The following is a 21,213-nucleotide window of genomic DNA, read 5'->3' as shown; positions in this document are numbered from 1 at the left end:
CATTAAAAGGTCATTGGTGACTTTAAGCAGGGCAGTCTCAGTGCTGTGGTACTTCCTGAAACCAGATTGAAACTTTTCAAATATTTTGTTATTTTCCAGTACAGTGAGCAGCTGTTTGGACACAATTCTTTCTAGAATCTTTGCAATAAAAGGCAGTTTTGAAATTGGTCTAAAATTATGTTGGAGGGAGGGATCTAAACCAGGTTTCTTTAAAAGTGGGTTCACGCAAGCCGTTTCAAAATAATCAGGGACACAACCAGTAGATAGGGAGCTGTTGAAAACAGAGATCAAATGGGGCCCAACAGAATCTATTACTTTCAGTAAAAACTTTGTAGGTATTACATCAAGTGGGCTGGAGGACACTCTCATTTGTGATACTGTTTTTAAAAGCTCAGACAAGTCGATGGGATAAAACTGGTTAAAACTCTCTTGTTGCTGGTGAGGAACCTCTGAGTAAGAGGCCGCGGGGTTAATAGAGGCTCTGATTGTCACCACCTTATTGGTAAAATAAGATAAAAACAATCCACACTTCCAGCTGAGGCACAAGGAGGGGTTGGGTTTACCAGCTGATCCACAGTCTTAAACAGAAACCTGGGATTGTGCTTATGTGTAGTAATGAGTTCAGAAAAATAGTGTGTTCTCGCATCCTTAACCATGTTATTGTAGTTAATTAATAAATCCTTCAGACTGAGGTAATGGACTTGGAGACTAGACTTTTTCCATCTGCGCTCTGCTTTCCTACATTCCCTTTTTATCATTTGTCATTTATCCAGGGTTGCTTACTAGCTTTAGACGTTGGCCTAACCTTTAGAGGAGCAGTAATATTTCGTGACGACAAGCAGATATGATTGAAGTGAACGACCAGATTGTTGCTGTTGGAATCAGACAGGTGTTGGCTTTGGCTCTGAAAGAATGCGCAAAACTTTGAAACACTTTGTTCATTAAAGATGCGAGAACACATGGAGCTTGGTGAGGCGGCATGAGTAACTAAATACAGCTAACTAAATACAGCTAAAAACAATACATCTGTGGTCAGATATGGTCATGTCCACTAATTCCACAGAGGAAATGCTGACACCCAGGGTAAAAACCAAGTCCAGTGTATGACCACGGTTATGGGTTTGCCCTTTGACATGTTGTTTGAAGTTAAAAGAAGTGGCCATATTTAAAAAGTCAATTGCATTAACATTGGTGGGGTCATCAACATGAATATTAAAAATCGTCACAATTCTGTCATAATTTAAAACCAGAGTAGATAAAAATTCAGGAAGTTCTGATAAAAATCCTCCAGGTGGGTTTGGGGGGTGATAAATTATAACAAATATGATAGGTTGCAGCCCTCCAAGTTTAAGAGTGAGAACTTCAAAGGAGCTAAATTCATCACAGCGTACTTGATGACATTTAAAATTTTTCCTATACACGCTCACTAGCCCACCACCACGACCACTGACCCTCGGTTGACTAAAACAATCATATTGAGGCGGACACAGTTCAGCTAGCTGGCAATAGTCATTTATTTGCAACCAGGTAACCAATTCAGTTAAAAACATAAAATTTAGATTTGCAGACACGATAAAATCATTTAAGATAAAAGTCTTACTTGAGAGAGATCTCACATTGAAGAGAGCCATTTTAAATGAGTTTGTTCTGGGTGCTGGAGTTGGTGCAGTTGTCCTTAAGAGATTAATAATATTTCTGTTTGGGATGTGCAGATTTCGGTTTACTGGTCTGAGCGTGATGATGACAGGAATAGAAGTCTGTGGAACAGCGCTGGGAGCAGACAGCTTTACATGCCAGCAGGTGGAGACAGTTGTTTGTGGCAGTGAGCCAGAGATCTGTTCAGTGACTGGTGGTGTGTCCAGCTGCATGAATGATTAGTCATTCACGTAAGTCATGTGTGGACCGCACCACATGCTGTATGTGCGCAGCTAACATTTCTGAGCCCCGTTTGTTTGGGTGAAGTCCGTCTGTCTTAAAAAGAGACATTCTTTGCCAGAAAATATTAAAATTATCCACATAACACACACGATGAGCCCTGCAGGCGGACTGGAGCCAGTCGTGGAGGCCAAGGAGTCTACTGAAGCGGCCAGCACCGCGACCAACTGTGGGAATGGGACCAGAGATAAAAACGGACTTTCCACACTGCTTTAAAAAGTTAAAAAGACAGAAAGTTAAAATCTGATTTTGTCAGCTCAGACTGCTGAAGAGCTGTGTCATTTGTTCCGACATGGACCATCACTCTTGTGATGGAGGACGGGAGCGACGGCATCAGGTCCTGGAGTTTTTTTAAAATGTCAGCCGTGGTGGCACCAGGGAAGCAGTGAGTGGTAGCGTTAAAGAAACGGATGTTTCTGGTTATGGAGTCACCAATTATTAGTGTGGTTGGGGAGAAAAGAGGACGAGGAGATGCCGGTTGTGGGGTTCCAGAGCAGGACTGAGCAGAATCTGCTTCAACACTGCGTGGGGACTGAGGATGGAGTGTGTGAGCTGCCGAGTGTTGTGTTGGAGCAGCAGTAACAGACCTGAGAGAAGGGCTACCCGACGGTGCAGGGTAGAGACGGCCTCCGGAGCGTCTGAGTCGGGAAGCAAAGGTTTTTGACCGAGATGACGGCCGCCGATCAGGCCCAGCGGCAGACCGGCGGTCAATTCAGTCTAAAATGTGTGCTCATAGACATCTTCCCTTGAATGGAAGGGGTGTCCCCATAATGCCTGGATGAATTATGGCTGTTGCTTTCTCCTTGGGTTTGGGAGACTTGCAGCAAGTAGATAGTGGACAGGAAAAAGGGAGTACAGCTTCGCACAGCGCAACATTTTAGTGCCAAAAGCAGAATTCCCACTCAAGAATCTTAATAAGTTTTCACAGAAATTAGACTCACTTGACAGAACACTGAGATGTGTTCTGACATCCTGATTAGAGTTCCTCCCCTGTCGACAGGTGTAGAGACCAGCATCCTCAGCAGTGATGCTGGTAATAACCAGAGAGCACTTAGTGTCTAGATCCAGCCTGGCAGCTCGGGCTGAGGCCTTAATAACATTTCCATGCAAAATCTCAGAAAAAGTGTGAGACACATCTCTGTTGTAAAGCCATGAAACACTAGAGCATGTTGTGTTAGAGGATGATGCACTGGCACAGGGCAGGATGGCATCATGTCCAGTTACATCTAACCAGTGGGGTATAATGCTAGATGTAGCCGGTGAAGGAGATGCAACAGTGTCGGCAGGCACTGTCCGCCGAAAGAGATCCGTATCAGGGAGACTCGAAGCCGCAGGTGCATCCGCCGGATGGACCGGAGTGTCGTCAGACAGGGCTGCATAGCGGTTGGAGAGGCCGATGTGCGGAGGAGAGGCAGCACCATCTGAGCCTCTCTTAAAGCCACGGACCACCACCTCAGCCCAGGATGACTGATGCTTCGGAGTCGAGCAGGATGAAAGCCTGGGAAGGCTAGAGGGGTCCCATAACACGGTGTCCTGGATGTTAGCGGTTGCGCTAAGAGAAACAATCTGTTTGGCTTGTACTGAAGCCACATCCATAAAGCCAGTCAGCAGGGAATCTTTCTCTTTGAGTTCCTCTGAAAGTCGTCGGATGTCTTCCGTAAGGTCAGCAATCTTCTTGTTCGCTTTCTTAAGGAGTGTGCAGTCCTCATGGGGCAGAGTTATCTCAGCTAGCATAGTCACCGGAGCTTTGTTGTGGTCAGTAGCGTTGATCGCGTTTCTACGGTCATCTAGATTAAAATCCATGTCGGATGACTAAAATCCTTAACCCACGTAAAACTTAAGTTAAAGTTAAATAAAAAGGATATAAAAAATCCTTTAAGACGGAGCTTCCGATAGGTAGCTACAGACGCCAACGCATGTGCAGAGTGCAGATTACGTCAGCAATTACGTCAGCGATCTTGTGACTTAGGAGGTCAATGAGAGATGCAGCCCAATTTGCTGTTTTGATATGTCAACATTCAATACCAGAAAAAATATATGTATTTCCTTGACTTGTTGTGTTCCCATGTTATGTGGAGATTAAACAAATGGTGCTGTTTGAAGGGTGTACACCTACAGAAATGAACTTTCCCGTGTTGGTTGGATATTTATGACAGGCTGGGTAATGACTGATGTGCTTTACAAATAGTTTTTATTGAGGAACTCAACCACAAAAAGGAAATGTCTTCATCGTTTACACTCAACGTTTACGCTCTTTGTCTCTGTACCAGAGACAAAAAGCATTACAGAAAACCGCCTGTTTCCAGAGAACAGAAGAAGAATGGCTCTACTCAAATTAACCCTCATTTTTGTGTTTCAGTTCAAAGGTAAGTGCTTTGATTGTCTTTTGTTATATAAGTGTTGATTATATACAAAATGTAAACTTCTGTTGTATATTACGGCCTAGAAAAAATTATCCAGCCTCTATGCAGGTGGTTTTTTTATAATGTGTAATTTCTACATTTACATTTATTCATTTAGCTGACGCTTTTATCCAAAGCGACTTACAATTGCTATACATGTCATGCACGTCTCTGGAGCAACTAGGGGTTAAGTGTCTTGCTCAGGGACACATTGGTGGATGGGTCACAGTGGGGGATTGAGGGTCTCTCACACCAAAGGCAGAACATGTATTCTTTTCTTTCCAGCAGGCATCTTTGGAGAAACCACTCTCTACAAAATAACTAGACATGATGCCATCCTGCCCTGTGCCCGTGCATCATCCTCTAACACAACATGCTCTAGTGTTTCATGGCTTTACAACAGAGATGTGTCTCACACTTTCTCTGAGATTTTGCATGGAAATGTTATTAAGGCCTCAGCCCGAGCTGCCAGGCTGGATCTAGACACTAAGTGCTCTCTGGTTATTACCAGCATCACTGCTGAGGATGCTGGTCTCTACACCTGTCGACAGGGGAGGAACTCTAATCGGGATGTCAGAACACATCTCAGTGTTCTGTCAAGTGAGTCTAATTTCTGTGAAAACTTATTAAGATTCTTGAGTGGGAATTCTGCTTTTGGCACTAAAATGTTGCGCTGTGCGAAGCTGTACTCCCTTTTTCCTGTCCACTATCTACTTGCTGCGAGTCTCCCAAACCCAAGGAGAAAGCAACAGCCATAATTCATCCAGGCATTATGGGGACACCCCTTCCATTCAAGGGAAGATGTCTATGAGCATACATTTTAGACTGAACTGAATGCCTCACTGGTTTGGGACAGCCCTTAACATGAGGGACCCTCTCAGTGAATGAGTATAGGTAGAGTGGACAAGGCTAAGGGAGGTGCCTGATATTTTTGATGCTGAGTTAACCGTTATGACTTGTTTTTTCTCAGTCTCTTCATCTCCACCAGACGCTGATCCAAAGAGGGATGGTGAAATCACATTAGAGTGCTCTCTGTTGAAATACATTGAACTCCCTCCTTGTCAACAAAACAGCATCCGCTGGGTGAATGAGACAGGAACTGTGCTGCTTGGTGAAGATGTCGGGTATAAGTTCCTCGGACAGAAGGACTGTGTTTCTGTTCTGACTGTGAAACGTCAGAGTGGCCACAACAGGAGATACACCTGCCAAGTTGTTGATAAGAATAACAATGTAGAAATTGGGGCTGACTACACATCTGTCTTCACAGGTGGGATAAGAGGAAATCTGCCAGAAAAGTCTCTCACCTCTTCTCAAAGTTTCAAAATGTTGGAGATCAAGTATTGTCACAAAAGGAAAATAACACTATTGTTATTTACTAAAGATGAGGTAAAGAAACTAGCAAGAGACAGCTAGATTTTGAAAGTAACCAACAAAAAAATCTTACCCACTTCTCTTTAAAGGCACTTCCCCCAAAAAACATTTTCATGCGCAATGAGTGCACAGGCAGAGTGCGTGTGTGTCGACAGGCAGGTAGGCCAGCTGATTAGAATCAGAAATACTTCATTAATCCCCGACGGCACATAAATTTCATTTATGTGTCAGAGTATTTTATTTATTGATGACGTAAAGCTAATTTCAACAAATATAAGAAATAATTGCCTATCCAAGCTTTAGAAATGAGAATTATTTATTAACTGACATGTTCATGTTCAACATATCCCACAGATTGGTCTCCTCTGAGTTACATCATGTTGACTCTGCGAATTGCAGTACTGATCCTAATGATTAGAATCACAGTTCTTGTCTTCAGAGACAGAGGTGAGCAAATTCAGACCATCATTTGATAGAACTGGTAAATGTATATCATATATTCAGAACTGTAATGGTAATTGTTCATATTTTTTGTCCAGGGAACACAAAACCACTTGATAATGAGAACAATGTGAGTTTAAAAATAACTATTATAATTTAAAAAATGAAAGATGAAACTTTTTACTGTCTGGTAGAAACATCAACAGTTTGTTCCCTTTAAATATTTTTTTTCATAATCTCATAATGTTTTATTTCACAGGTGAATAGTGATGCAGGAGTCCAGTATGAAAATGTAAAAGCACGTCCTGCTGCTCCTAGACTGCAGTGATCGACAACTTCCACACCAACTTCATCTCACAAAGTCAAATATCATCACAGTCATTTTACATGAGTGATGAAAGCTTTGAGTTAAATTGTTTTATGTTTATGATGCATTGATTGTTCTTTTTATGACTTACATGTAAAGAATTTCTGTCAAACAGTTTTCATGCCAACAACAAGCAGATGTTCAGTAGTTTCAGATGGTAAGATATTAATAATTTAATTAGTGCCTATGAGATTAATTAAAGAACAATTGACTGCTTGTATTGTAAAAATGTTGACAGCCAAGAAATACCAAGAAATATCGCAAACTTTGCTTTTATACAGCTTTTTTAAGCCTGATTTAGCAATCAGTTTAGGTTTTATGGCACTTTTGCTCTCATCAACCCTGTTTCCAGCAGTAGCGGGCAGCTTTATTGTAAACTACCTGCTCAGCACCAAACAGCAGACAGACAGAGAACATTTAGCAGCTAACAAGCCAGATATTTTTCTCTGGAATTGGTGAACAAAACAGCTTAAAGAAGAGTGAATGTTGGACTTGATCATGTGGATGGAAACACTGCTCGAATGGGATGCTCATCTGCTGGATGTGTAAATATTGTAGGCAACTATTTGCTCTGCTCCATAAGGGGTTATTAACATGTACGATGTGTTTTTCATCTTGAATGTTTTTCTGCCTCAAAGAAGCCACATAAATGAATTAATTGAATATTAAATTATTTTCAATGATAGTGCTGCTGTTAAACTAGTTTATTTTTTCTCAGATACATTTGTTGATTATCAGTATTCAGTTTCAGCATGAGTGAACTAACTACAAGTTGCCACATTATCATCCTCTGCGGCCTCTTTAGAGAAGAGAAAGGGAGTGAGGAAAAATTACAAACTATTTGGTAGTGACAGATTTAAAAATTCACAGTTCTGGTATCCTGAGGTACACCTTATTGTATACTGCCTGCTGCTGTTACTGTCACATGGAGGCGTCAAAAAATGTTGGCACCATGTTGTGAGTTTTCTAGCAACAAACAATCATCAAAGTATCCAGAGGACACATTTTACTCCTGTTGAAACATATACTGCATATAATTTATATTTTTAGACCATTCAGTATATTTATGTGTGATAACAGCTGTAGTCAGTCTGAAACCATCTGAACGTTGCAGTTAAAACCAGAGAGGTTGCTGAAGAGTTTGACTTGATGAAGGAATTCATCTTCAAAAAAACATACATGTTCAGAAACTTGTGAGTGTCTCATTCGAGTATCATAAATTAGTCCAATAAGGAAATAAGTTTCCGGGCATTCCTGTCTGCCATGCATTGCAAGGAGTTTGCACAATGCAGTTGATGCATTCCCTTTGAAATTTCCGACTTTGAACTCGGAAATTCCGACTTCCCATGTCAAATGGAACACACCACAAGGTCTGCTTCTCTTCCCGTCCATGTAACAACAATAGGGACATACGCGCTTTGCTCCAACAAGATATAGTATCAATGGTGTCATTTACACTGGGGATGCTGGGGATATGTGCCCACCAGTTTTTGAAACAGCTAATTTTGTCTCTATCCCTTTTTGAAAGCATTTGTTAAAAATGTTCTGAAAAATAGCTTGCAACGAGTGTTACATAAATGAAATTGCTTTGAGAAAGGCTTTTTTTGCACAATAATAAAACATGCAATGCAATTTAAATATAGAAGAAACAAATGTGCATTGTCCAAAAAAAGTAACTTAAGCTAAAAACAAACTTACTGCATTATATTCCAACTATATTTTATATTTTGAAATGTCACCTGTTGCCTGATTTTTGTGTTTCCCTTTATATAACTCAAGACATTTCGACACTAATTGTTTATGAGTGTTTATTGCTCAAAATGTTCTGGCGGAGGACACTCATATATTTCAGCTTTGAATATTTCTTCATAATAGTGTTGAAATATCTTCTGGTTTTGTTCACATGAACCTAATATTGTGTTTCATCAGGTCTCGTGAGCTAAAAGTGTATTGCACATGCCTAATCTGAGCCCTTATGTCCCCACCACTTTTCAGTGATGCCCTTAAACCATATGCCACTTTTTACTGGAACCAGTTTGTCAATGATCTGTGCTGGAGAAAAATGTGGATGTTGCTCCATAAATACTTAGGCTGCTTATTAACAAAGTAGCCTATCCTTTAACATTATTCACAGATTTTAGCCTATGAATCATTGCATGGCGAGGTTTAAAAATGACATTGATCCTAACTGTACCTTCTGTGAGACTTATACAGAAATGGCATGACATTTGTTTTGGCATTGTACAATTGGCAATTTGGCAATTTAAGGAGGACGTCTGTCCATTTATAAATGATTATATGTTTTCAGGTTTCAGCTTGTGCTGGTAAAATGTCCTTGTTGGGGTTTTCAGTAATGAAAAGCAACACTGCGACCATTTTTTATTAATCATTTTAAAATTGTTTCTGAATAAATGATCACATACACAAATGCAAATTTACAAACAAAAAACCCCTATTTAAGCGTGTAGCATTGTATCATTCATCTGCGCATGCGGGTCACCTGCTAGCCGTGGACAGTCCACACAATCACAGTCTGAAATGGGCCACGTTTAAACAATAATGTGAACTGTCAATCAACAAAATCTAAAGCACCGCTTTGCCAAAGTACTGTGTGAGCTGCTAGCATGGCTGTAGAATCTTAGTCTTGTTATTCAGTTTTTTGATTTCTTACTAGAAATATCACTTCCTTTTGATTATGCCACCGAAATGAGAGAGTGTAAATTACATTTCCATTGCTCTGTCAAGTTAATTTTATTTCAGTGGAATGAACTGTGATAAATTAATTATATATTTTAAAATTATATGTTAAACAAACTCCTTTGGATGATACCAAAATGCACCACCATCAAGTTAAAAAAAAGGATTAAAATGGAATGTGTGTAATTGTCAAGTGCAGTTTGTGAAACACAAATTTCTCCTTCCTGTTTCGTGCAGTCGATTTAGGATGTGCATAGAAGTGATGCAAATCTGACTCTCTGTAACTGAAGACAGGATGGGTGGTTGGTGTTGTTTCTCAAGTTATTTTAACGATAGGTCAAAGAGGAAAGTGGACACAGAGGAAACAGCACCATCACATACAGACCTGCAGCAGAGAAGTCTCACAACCCGTCCATCTGCCGACAGGGAATGGACACAGAATGTCTCTACTGGAATTAATCCTTATTTTCGTGCTTCAGTTTGAAGGTAAAGCTCTGTTTACTTATTTTAATGTTAATCACAATTTAACACAAAAGTGAACTTTTAAATCAGCTACTATTAGATAAAGGTTTGTGTTAAAAAATGCTACCAGGAACACGCCACACATTTCCTGCTTTATAAACCACTTTGATAAATTGTGATAACCTTTGTAGCCTCTAATAAACGTGTGAGACAAGAGCAGGATTGCAATTATGAATCAGTTATTTTTAGGTTTATGTTTTTCAATGCGTATAGACACATGTGCACAGATGTACACACAGAAGGACAGAAAAGTAATGATGAAATGGTCTGTTCTCTCACGGTTCTCTGTGTGGTTTCTTTAAACTTCACGTGTGATAGAATAACTAAGCATTTACATTATGTAGTGTACAAACAGTGTGGATTTGTGCATTTTATATCAAATAATTTGGAGACTCAAATCTCTCTCTCTCTCTGAGAGAAGGAGGAGGGGGTTTGGGATATCAACCCTCAACAGACAGCTGAAACGACCCAAAGGCGTGGGGTTGAAAGGTCGCATTCCCTAAGTGCTGTTTCAGGGCAGTTCGATCATAAAACTTGCCACCTCTGATGCTGCAGCCAGATAACGCGCTGCCTGACTGTTAAAATGACAAAGAAACACTCACCAGAGATTAGCTTTCTCCTGAACTGAACAGCCCCCCACACACGTGACCATGGCAACTGACCTTCCTCTTTGTTTAATTACCTCACATCAAAGGATATTCTCCTTTTCACAGCCTGATGTAAATTTGGGAGGAACTCCAGGACACAGGAGGACAGCCCTGAACTCCTTTGTGTAAACAAAAGATTACTGTCTCCTCAAAACCCAAAGCATTACCTTGTTTAATTAAATAATCTTTTAGTTGCTTTATTAGGTCTCTCCACTCCATTTGAGTAGTTATGTTACCATGTTGGTGTTATTTGTTGTTGAAAAGAATCTAAACAAGTTAATTTTGCAGTGTTTTAATTTTCAGCAAGGATCCTGGACCTTTATTCATTCTATGTTGGAACCAATGCTTTCTTCACTTGTTCACAACACTTTCTGACACTTCCTTTAGAAATGATAATAAAGAAATGTCATGCTATACTACTAGAGTAATTTTCCAGCTTGACTTTAATAATAAAATAACTAAATTGACTAAATAACTAAAGCTGAAGGTTGTTTTAGGGTGAATCAAAGCTATCGTCATGTAACCCGAGCTCCTCCAAGTGGACAAAATAAGTATTACAGGCCATTGTCTGAAATGCAATTTAATGTATAAATGTCACTCTGTATTTATCTTGTCCATAATCTGATGCCATTCGTGTATCTTGCTTATATTCTCTAAGAACGCGTAACAGCCAGTATATCCAGAAAGCTAATTAAGTTCCTCTCATCTGTGATTCTGAAAGGCTAACCTTAAGGTTGAACTACTGACAATTTTTTTTGTTGTTGTCTTTTTATCAAATGCTTAAAACTAAGAACGGTAAACCCGTTTGACAATTAAGGTTTGATTGTGGGAAGATATTTGATTACAATATGCGCAAATAGATATTTTAACTTTTAATATGTCTAAAGAAAGACGGTCTCTCTGGAAAGCGGAAACAAGCCCTCTCTCAGGCGAATAAAGGACTGCCCTCTGGGAACCACGCCCCAACAGACAAAGGCAGCAACACACGCTGTCTCACTCTCTTTTGCCCTCGGCTTGTTCCTTTTCTCTCCAACTGCGCTTCTGCACGCGCCCAGCGTGCTCCCTGACCCAGCAACGCCCTGAGCAGTTCGGCCCGGCGCAACGAAGGCCCTTTGTTCGTTTTCAAGCCACACACGCGAAGCGCCGCGACATAGATTTTTCCCTCGTTTCCAGCAACTTTACTTGCGTTTTATTTTATTTTATTTTGTTTTGTTAAAAATTATCAGACCGTTAATTCACACTAGTTTAATTCAAGAACGACCAAGTTCTTTTTAAGCTTTATGCTTTGAGCTAAATTACACTGCTCCCACTGATGCATAAATTTATTAGATCAATGTAGTCATGCTACAATTATAACTTGATGCAGTTACATAAAATACAGATAAATAATACAAGTGAACACAAAACAAAGGCAATGACATAAGTTCAGCAGATTTTATTTGATGTGGGTCAACTTTTGTTTATTCTGATCTACTCTGTGTGTGTTTTTGTTGCTGTAGTTTCAATAGTAGAGGTAAAGATTTTATTATTATTATTATTATTATAAGAAACTTGTTAAAAGACTCAGTCACACCATAAACAACAGTTAATTGCTGAATACAAGGAATGTCAATGAGTTACTTTGCTAATGCATTAGTCAACATATAGCTGTCAAATCATGAGCTATAGCTACACAATAACTGTCATAATGTATCTTTCAAAGGAGGTGACCACTCTATGATGGCATATTGTATACAGTCAAATGCATAGTTAGACATAGTCATGCTGAACTTGAATACTGATAATCTGACATCAGACTATCAACAAATTTGTCTGAGAAAAAATTAAACACTAACTACTATTAAAATAAAACATGGGGAAGCACATTCACTGAAAATCATTTAAAATTCAGTTATCCACAATTCACTAATTATTAATTGAGATATAAATGAAAATCACTCTCTCTTATAAACACAAGCACTACATGGTGGAGGGGGACATGTTTCTTGCTTGCAAATGTAAAATCCCAGTTCAGAACTGAACAATCTTTTATACTTCTTTTTAGAGAATACAACTAAATACAACCCTCATGTTAAGTGTTGAGTCTCCATGCAGATGATTTTATGTGTAACGTGTCATTTCTAACTGAACATGTCTTTTCTTTCCAGCAGGCATCCTTGGAGAAACCACTCTCTATAAAAGACCTGGACATGATGTCATTGTGCCCTGTGCCCTTACATCATCCTCTGACACAACATGCTCCAGTGTTATATGGTTTTACAGAAGAGTATTATCTCAGACTTTCAATGAGGTTGTGAATGGAAAAGTTGAGCAGACCTCAGCCCGAGCTGCCAGGCTGAGTCTGGACGCCAGATGCTCTCTGGTCATTAACAACATCACTGCTGAGGATGCTGGTCGCTACACCTGCTGGCAGGGGAGGACCCCTAATAATGATATACATGTACAGCTCAATGTTCTGACAAGTGAGTCTCATGTCCATGAAAACTCATAGAGATTATCAAGAGGTTATTCTGCTTTTTGGCACAAAAACGTTGCACTGTTCTAAGCTTAGCCTCATTCCAGCTGTGCTCATTTTTTCCTGTCCACTGTCAGTGGACTACTTGCTGGGAGTCTCCCAAACCCAGCCAGTGAGCGAGCAGGGTGATATGTCAGTTTGGTGATTAAGGTGGGAAGAGATGAATTTATTGGTTCAGGCTTCTCACTTTTCTCTAGAGATCTTTTTTCCAGGAGCTTTCCAGGACATTTTCAGTGTTGATCTAGCTCAGGCCTATTCACCACATTGGCCCCTTGAGACACAGACCCCCTCATTTGCATACAGAAATAAATACCATTGAGGAAATAAATGGGGTAGAAAATGCAAAGGAAAAATAATACAGACAAAAATATTAAACAAACGCATGACTAAATCTATCCATCTATCCATCGCCAACCGCTTATCCTGCGTACAGGGTCGCAGGGGCATAAATAAATGCATTTGAAAAATAAAAAATATTAAAGTAAAGTTGAAGATTATGAAGGAAAACAAATACATAAGGTAATTAATACAAATGTGAATAAATAAAGAAGCAAATAAATAGAGAAATGTCAATTTATGTCTCAATGTATGATTTAATTAATGCCTTCATTTATTGTATTCTTGGTGCATTTAATAGGATGTTTATTTTTTTAATGAGCATTTTCTTATTTCCATCTTCATTATTGACTGTGGCAGACACAGTCCTCCATCCTACTGCGCCTTCATTCATGAAGACGTATCTCCACCTCAGTTTACAATGACTGGCATATTAGTTTGCGGATAAATAAAGGTTTTCCTTTTATCATTTTATTTAGTCAATTGGCTTGTTGAATTTCTACTGAAAGGCCTTAATTACATTTACATTACAGTCCTCCTTCATATTTTTAAGTTATTGTATTTTAACTCATTGAAACTGAAAGACAACAGAAGATGAACAGAAACTTGTCAGAGTCTTAAAGTTATGCTGAGTTTACAGTTATCTCTTGTTTTCTCTCAGTCTCTCCATCTCCACCAGATGCTGATCCAAAGAGGGACGGTAACATCACATTAGAGTGCTCTCTGTTGAGATACAGCGACCTCCCTCCTTGTGAACAGAACAGCATCCGCTGGGTGGATGAGACAGGAACTGTGTTGCTTGGTGAAGGTGTCGGGTACAAGCTCCTCAGACAGAAGAACTGTGTTTCTGTTTTGACTGTGAAGCGTCAGAGTGGCCACAACAGGAGATACACCTGCCAGGTTGTTGATAAGAAGAACAATGTAGAGATAGAGGCTGACTACACACCTTTCTTCACAGGTAGGATAAGAGACGATCAGCCAGAACAGACACATTTACATAAGATAATATGCAGCCCACCAGATACAAAGCTTTGCCTCTTGGTTTCTCAAAGTTTCAGATGTTGGAGATCAAATATTTTCACAAAAGGAACAATTGTAATATCATTGTTATTCAGTCCTGCAGGGTAGGTAGAGTTGGAGAAACTAGCATGAGACAGCTAGTATTTGAAAGATTCCAACTGAAAGAATCCCACCCTCTCCCTTCAGGTTGTGGTGAGCAATGAGTTCACAGGCAGAGTGTGCACAGGTAGGCCAGCCAGTCATGCTTATTACAGTCCTGTGACGGACACAGATCCCGGATGTTTTTCATTTTTGTGTCAGAGTGTTTGATTTATTAATGATGTGAAGATTATTTGAACAACTAAAAACAAAGAAATGCCTGTCCCAAATTTAAACAATGTACTTATTTATTAAGTGACTTTTTGTTTCTAAACCAGGTTCAAAAGTTTCCACAGGTTGGTCTCCTCTGAGCTACGTCATGTTGACTCTACGAATTGCAGTACTGATCCTAATGATTGTAATCACAGTTCTTTTCTTCAGATACAGAGGTGAGGAAATTCAGAACATCGTTTGAAAGAACTGATTAATGTAAATCATTTATTCAGAACTGTAATGGTAATTTGTCATATTTTTTTGTCCAGGGAACACAAAAGCACTTGATAATGAGAACAATGTGAGTTTAAAAATAACTATTATAATTTACAAAATGAAAGATGAAACTTTTTACTCTCTGGTAGAAACATCAACTGTTTGTTCCCTTTAAATAGTTTTTTTTCATAATCTCATAATGTTTTATTTCACAGGTGAATAGTGATGCAGAAGTCCAGTATGAAAATGTAAAAGCACATCCTGCACAACATGCTGCTACTAGACTGCAGTGATCGACAACTTCCACACTAACTTCAACTCACAAAGTCAAATATCATCACAGTCATTTTTACATGATAAAGAGTTAAATTGTTTTATGTTTATGATGCATTGTTTTTTCTTTTTATGACTAAAGAATTTCTGTCAAACAGTTTCCATGCCGTCAACAACTCTGCTTGTTGTTGTGTCGTTTCAGATCGTAAAATATTTATAATTTAATCAGTGTTTCCAGATTAATAAAGGAAATAAATTACAGCTGTAATGACACATATCACAAACTTTGCATTCATACAGCTCTTTTTAGCCTGGTTTAGCTAATAATTTTGGTTTTATGACATTTTTCTCTTCCAGCAGTAGCAGGCAGCTCTACTGTAAACTCCTCAGCACCAAACAGTAGACAGACACGGAACATTTAGCAGCTAAAGAGCAAGATATTTTTCTCATGAGTTGGTGGAGAGCAAACAGCTAAAAGAAGAGTGAATGTTACACGGAAACACAACTTGAATGAAATGCTCGTCTGCTGGATATGTAAATATTGTAGGCAAGTATGCCCTGCTCTAAAAGAAGCCACATAAATGGATTAACTGAATTTTAAATGATTTTCAGTGAATGTGCTTCCCCATGTTTTATTTTAATAGTAGTTAGTGTTTAATTTTTTCTCAGACACATTTGTTGATAGTCTGATGTCAGACTATCAGTATTCAAGTTCAGCATGACTGTGTGACTGTATACAATATGCCATCATAGAGTGGTCACCTCCTTTGAAAGATACATTATGACAGTTATTGTGTAGCTATAGCTCATGATTTGACAGCTATATGTTGACTAATGCATTAGCAAAGTAACTCATTGACATTCCTTGTTTTCAGCAACAACATTAACTGTTGTTTATGGTGTGACTGAGTCTTTTAACAAGTTTCTTATAATAATAATAATAATAATAATAATAATAATAATAATAATAATATGTGGCAGCATGGGGTTAGAGAGCCATTTCTGTGTTAATTGACAGGAGTGGACGGGGTCGGTAGATGGCAGGTATTGGTTAAACAGGAAGCAGGAAGGTATAAATTGTGGCATGGCTCCTTCCTCTTCCTCTAGCTGCTGCTGACACCAAGCAACCACATCACTGTGCGCTGCAATGTGCGTAGCCGCTTCAATGGCTCGCTGTTAGCGTGGACCTTTCCCTCCCCATGTGGGCGAGCTTCCTGTAGGGTTGGACCGTCCTTTCGTAGCATCGTGGGTGTCCATTTGTCGTTAATCATGGGGCACGGAGCCTACCTGAAGTGGCCGTCAGTCTCTTGCCTGCACAGTAGAGGAAAAGCTGCCTTGCCTCTTTCTTTACATGATAGAAAACCCCTTTTTATGTACATGATAAAAGACTTTTAATGTAAGCTTGAATGAAAGTGTGATTGGGAGGGAGCTAACTGTCTTTTAGCAGCTGAACCGAAGCAGTGTTTACGGGCTTCTCACGGCCTGCCCTACTCTGCTTCTGATTGGCTAGTAGTAACTAGGAACTAGCGCATGTGCAACTCTCACCAAAGATCTTGCAGAGGCAAGATGCATCGCTGCATAGCTAAAACGGAGTGTTTAACACAGGGTGAAAAGAGGAGCTGCGGCAATGTGCAGTATGACAAAAAATATGGTGTTTGTTGAAAATGAAACCATGTAAACCTGTTCTGGTAAAACCCCTAAATAAGATTTTGTACCTGAAAATGAGGAGAAAATGACCTCTTTAAAATATATAGCTAAAAACAACCAACATCTAAAAAATGTATCATCAAAATGTGTTTCAAAACTGGATAAAAAGTACTTTCCGACAGCTTCTGGGTGTGAAAATTGTTGGAAACATTGGGGATAATGTAACTCAAGAAAACACATTACATATGTGTAGTCGTTTTTAGGCATTTTAATGCCGAAAGGTTATATACTGTATCTTTAAAGAAAACCTGTTTTCTCAATCAGCTTCTTACTATGAACGATGGGATCATGCATGAACACACTACTTTCTGACAAAGTTCAAAGAGTTTTGGTTGTTTCACATAAGAGATTTATGTCAGGGTTGTTTTCTCTGTGCTCTTCTCACTGATTTAAATAGTTAAAATGCATTTCCATGCACAAATCAGACTTATTTTCAACAGAATCTGATGGTAGTTTGCTTGTGTTGCCAGGCAACATTTTAAAATTTCCACTTTGTCTCTGAGGGGAAATTAGTATTGCAGCCAAGTAACACATACAACATACAGAGACACACAGACTATACATAATACATTATAAATTAAATTAAACAGGTGACAACATAAAACCTAGAGTATGTTTATCCATTATCATTCAATCCACCCTTCATTGGTTAAAAAACAGCATCACTCGCAAATAGTTATGGGAAACTCTTCTGCTGAGTCATTACGAGTATTTATGGCCTGATAGACAAAATAATTATTCACCCTGTTAATCTTGGACACTTAGGACACCAAGGGCGATTATAGACCATTTTTAGGGGTGCTGAAGCACTCATGTATTGAGCCATGTGCCTACTCATCTTAGCCGCTATGATGCCTGACAGGAGCTTCCATGTTGTACAGAGGCAGGTTATTGGCTGGTAGTTGGATGGGATTGTTCCCTTCTGGGGGTCCTTCATGATGAGGACTGTCCGTCCTTGGGTTAACCATTCTGGGTGGGTCCAATCCATCAGCATTTGGTTCATTTGTGCTGCCAGGCGTTCATGGAGTGCAGTTAGTTTCTTCAGCCAGTAGGTGTGGATCATGTCAGGGCCTGGCGCTGTCCAGCTCTTCATACCTGCCACTCTTTCATGGATGTCTGCCGTTGTAATGGTTACTGGTTCTTGTTCTGGGAGATTGCTGTGATCTGGATCACATGGGATGGGATTCCATGGGATGCCTCCACATGTTTCCATGGGATGCCCCTTTCTCCCACATGTTCTTGTTCTTGTTCTTCTGATCTTGTGTTATTACCCTGCCACTGAGAGTACACTTTGGATCCGGTTTATTCTCCTGGCTTCTGCTTCTCCCATGTATCTCTTTAGGCGAAACAAATTGGCAATCTTGGTCGTTGTATTTGGGAGTCCAGCTTGGTTATGATCTTCAATCGCAGGTCAGTCGCCCTTATGTTGAGTGATTCTGTGCCGTAAGGGCTTGTTGTTATTGGGGCTTGGGACCCAATCTCTGAGTGTGGGGATGATGATGATAACATTGACCTGTCGTCCTGGCTACCCCTTGCTGTAGCATATTTGTTGTACCTCATCAATCTCTCGTTGTGATAGCAGTTGCCGTTTGCGGATGTTAGAACACTGAGCTAGGAGTTGTTTCTTTGTCAGTGTTGATGATGGGTTTCGAAGCATCCATATATCCCATAGTCTCTTGTTCCACTAGCCCATTTGTCATCAGGTTGCCCTGGTTCCCTAGCACCTGATGCGGACCTTGTCAACCCAGGCGACGTCCGAGCTGGTATGGCTCTTGTATTTGCGGTTTCACTCATGCCTGAGGTAGGCTGGTAGCATTAAGGACCTTGCCTAAGGGTCCACCTGGATAGCCCCGGCCCTGACCGGAAATATATATATATACATATTTATATACCTATCAGTAATAATTTCAGTATAAAACTTTTAAAACTTATTTTTTTTTTTTCCTGTTGCTTTTATGTTTTATGTAAAGCACTTTGAATTACCTTGTTGTTGAAATGTGCTATACAAATAAACTTGCCTTGCCTATATAATTAATGTATTTACCTTTTCTGTCGGATTTCTCACACAAACCTGGGATGAGTTCAGCCCCGCCAAAATGTAGCAAACCGGTGCAAAAGGTTTTGGATTAAACTCGCCCCTGATAGAAAGTAAACTCCTCTGATCATTGTGCCAATCAGAATTCAGCAAAAACGAGGATCAGTCCAAGTTGGGAGGGGCTCGTATCCCCGCTCAATAGTGAAAGTATTAGTTTGGCCCAGACTGACAGACACACAAACAGCGTTCCGATGCTGCTGACCGGTCCGCCAGTGCGGTCACTGATCATTCAGTAGGCCTAAAACATTAGGAACAGAAAAATGTCAGTATTGAGGGACATTAAAATCGATTAATATAAGAAAAGCCATATGAAACTGTAGGCTGATTGGTTGTCCCTTCTCTTGCTTCTCCAAAATCTAATATTAGAGGACAAAATTTTTTTTTCATTAAATAATAATACATTTTTGTATTACTTTTTAGGGGTGCTTAGATGGACCGCCCCTGCTGTGCAACCAAAATAAACTCCATCAGCAACAGAGAACTATATAGAAAGCAAGCATGTAACAAGATTTAACTGAAAACACAAAACTGAACATTCAAATAAGGAAGTACTTTTAACACCCTCCCTCCTCTGAGGGAGTAAACAGCACACAGCTCCACAGTCCCGCTGTCTGACCCTAACCGGTCCACTGCCCCATAGGTATCATTTACACCCCACTACATTTTGAAATGGCTGATCTTGACCTCATCACTTTTTGAAAGCATTTGTTCTGAAAAATAGCTTGCACCATGAAATGTCAACTAACAAATGAAAATGCTTTGAGAAAGGTTTATTTGCACAATAAAAAACATGCAATGCAATATAGTTTTCCCTTTATATAAAAAAAGACATTTAAGACTAAATAGTACTAAAAATCTTCTTATCTTGTTCTCATGCATCGTCATGTCTCCTGACCCAAATGCATCATCATGCCCCAAATCTGAGCCCTTATGTCCCCACCACTTTTCAACACAGAGTGACACCCTTGACTCACTCGCTTTGCTCTGCACATGCTCCTCTCTAGTAGGCCTACTTATAATCACTACCGATTAGTGAACACTTTTGCAAGGTATGCATGCTACACTCTCACTTTGACTATGTTGCAACCTAATAAAATACAAAGTGAAGACTGACTACCATGGAGCTGTGGAAGAGTGTCATGAGCTTACTACAAACCCCAAACCAGTCGAGCTTCCGGAGGAAGTGCATTTTTACCACTGTGTTGTAACTGAATGTCAATTATAGTACCCAGACGTTTGTAACACTAAACCTGTTCAATGATGTGATCCTTAATGATTGAATGAGACTGTAGAACATCCTTTGAAGATTTGTCTGTCAAATCTGATTAAACTTTACCCACACAGTCCTGATGTCCCTCTTTTTTAATGCAGCTGCACAGCAGGAGTTAAGTTAACGGACACTGTAGGTCCACAGTTTTCCACAAGTCTATTTCATTACAACATTTACATGCCCATTTGTACACTGAAATAGTTTTTTGTAGCTAAGAAATCCACAGTCCTCAATCTGTTCAGAAATGCATTCTGAAGTTAAACTGAAGCTAATATGATGCTGAAGCAGTCTCAGACACATTAAGCAGGTAACTTCCTAAGTTACAGTGTTCTTTGTACAAAATTACTAACTTTCTTTCTAAACTGAGCTGGTGGAGGGATAGCAACACAAAGAGCAACATTTTGTACCAAAAAAGACTGTTAGTTTGGTTGATACTCACTTTATTTGTCTAATTCAAACTACTGAAGCCTCAAATTATCTTCAGCAGTCCAGTTTGGCCTTCCTGGACTGCGCTGTACACATTGAAGAGGACAGGATCCTGCAGATTGGTGTTTACAGAAAACCCACACACACAGACCAATAAAACTCTTCAATTCACACCACCCACTGAAGCACAAGCTAGGGGTCATGAGAACACTGCACCACATCCCTGTGTTTTTTAAACCCAAGAACACACTAAGACAGATGCTGGTACACCCCAAAGACCGCACACCCAAACACAAGAAAAGCAATCTAGTGTATGCGGTCCAATGCAGTGAGGAATGCACAGACCTGTATATTGGGGAGACTAAACAACCACTACACAAACGCATGGCTCAACACAGAAGGGCCAACTCCTCAGGTCAAGACTCTGCAGTCTACTTACATCTGAAGGACAGAGGACACTCGTTTGAGGACCACCAGGTGCACATTTTAGACAGAGAAGATGGATGGTTTGAAAGAGGTGTCAAGGAAGCATCTACACCAGGGTCGAGAAGCCGTCATTGAACAGGGGAGGGGGTCTACGCCACCACTTATCCCCCACTTACAATGCTGTCCTTTCATCACT

At 39.9% G+C, this 21,213-nt stretch overlaps 1 protein-coding gene and 1 long non-coding RNA gene across 2 annotated transcripts in view; both read left to right on the top strand.

Moving 5' to 3' along the window:
- The first annotated feature begins 6,117 nt into the window (after positions 1-6,117).
- On the top strand, positions 6,118-6,497 carry LOC123978396. The gene is made up of 3 exons (XR_006826944.1): positions 6,118-6,155; positions 6,248-6,279; positions 6,409-6,497. It is a non-coding gene; the product is annotated as an uncharacterized LOC123978396 (long non-coding RNA).
- Positions 6,498-9,599: 3,102 nt separating this feature from the next.
- The window catches only part of LOC123978358, a 24,315-nt gene continuing 12,701 nt past the window's right edge, over positions 9,600-21,213 (top strand). The window contains exons 1-3 of the mRNA XM_046061593.1: positions 9,600-9,699; positions 12,530-12,844; positions 13,895-14,191. Coding sequence (XP_045917549.1) covers positions 9,654-9,699; positions 12,530-12,844; positions 13,895-14,191 — 658 coding nt within the window. The 5' untranslated portion in view covers positions 9,600-9,653. The remainder of the gene's footprint in view (positions 9,700-12,529; positions 12,845-13,894; positions 14,192-21,213) is intronic.

The sequence above is a fragment of the Micropterus dolomieu genome, linkage group LG10 (assembly GCF_021292245.1).
Source record: "Micropterus dolomieu isolate WLL.071019.BEF.003 ecotype Adirondacks linkage group LG10, ASM2129224v1, whole genome shotgun sequence".
Taxonomy (NCBI): Eukaryota; Metazoa; Chordata; class Actinopteri; order Centrarchiformes; family Centrarchidae; genus Micropterus; species Micropterus dolomieu.
The sequence above is the reverse complement of the archived record's forward strand: the minus strand, read 5'-3'. Positions and strand labels throughout refer to the sequence as shown.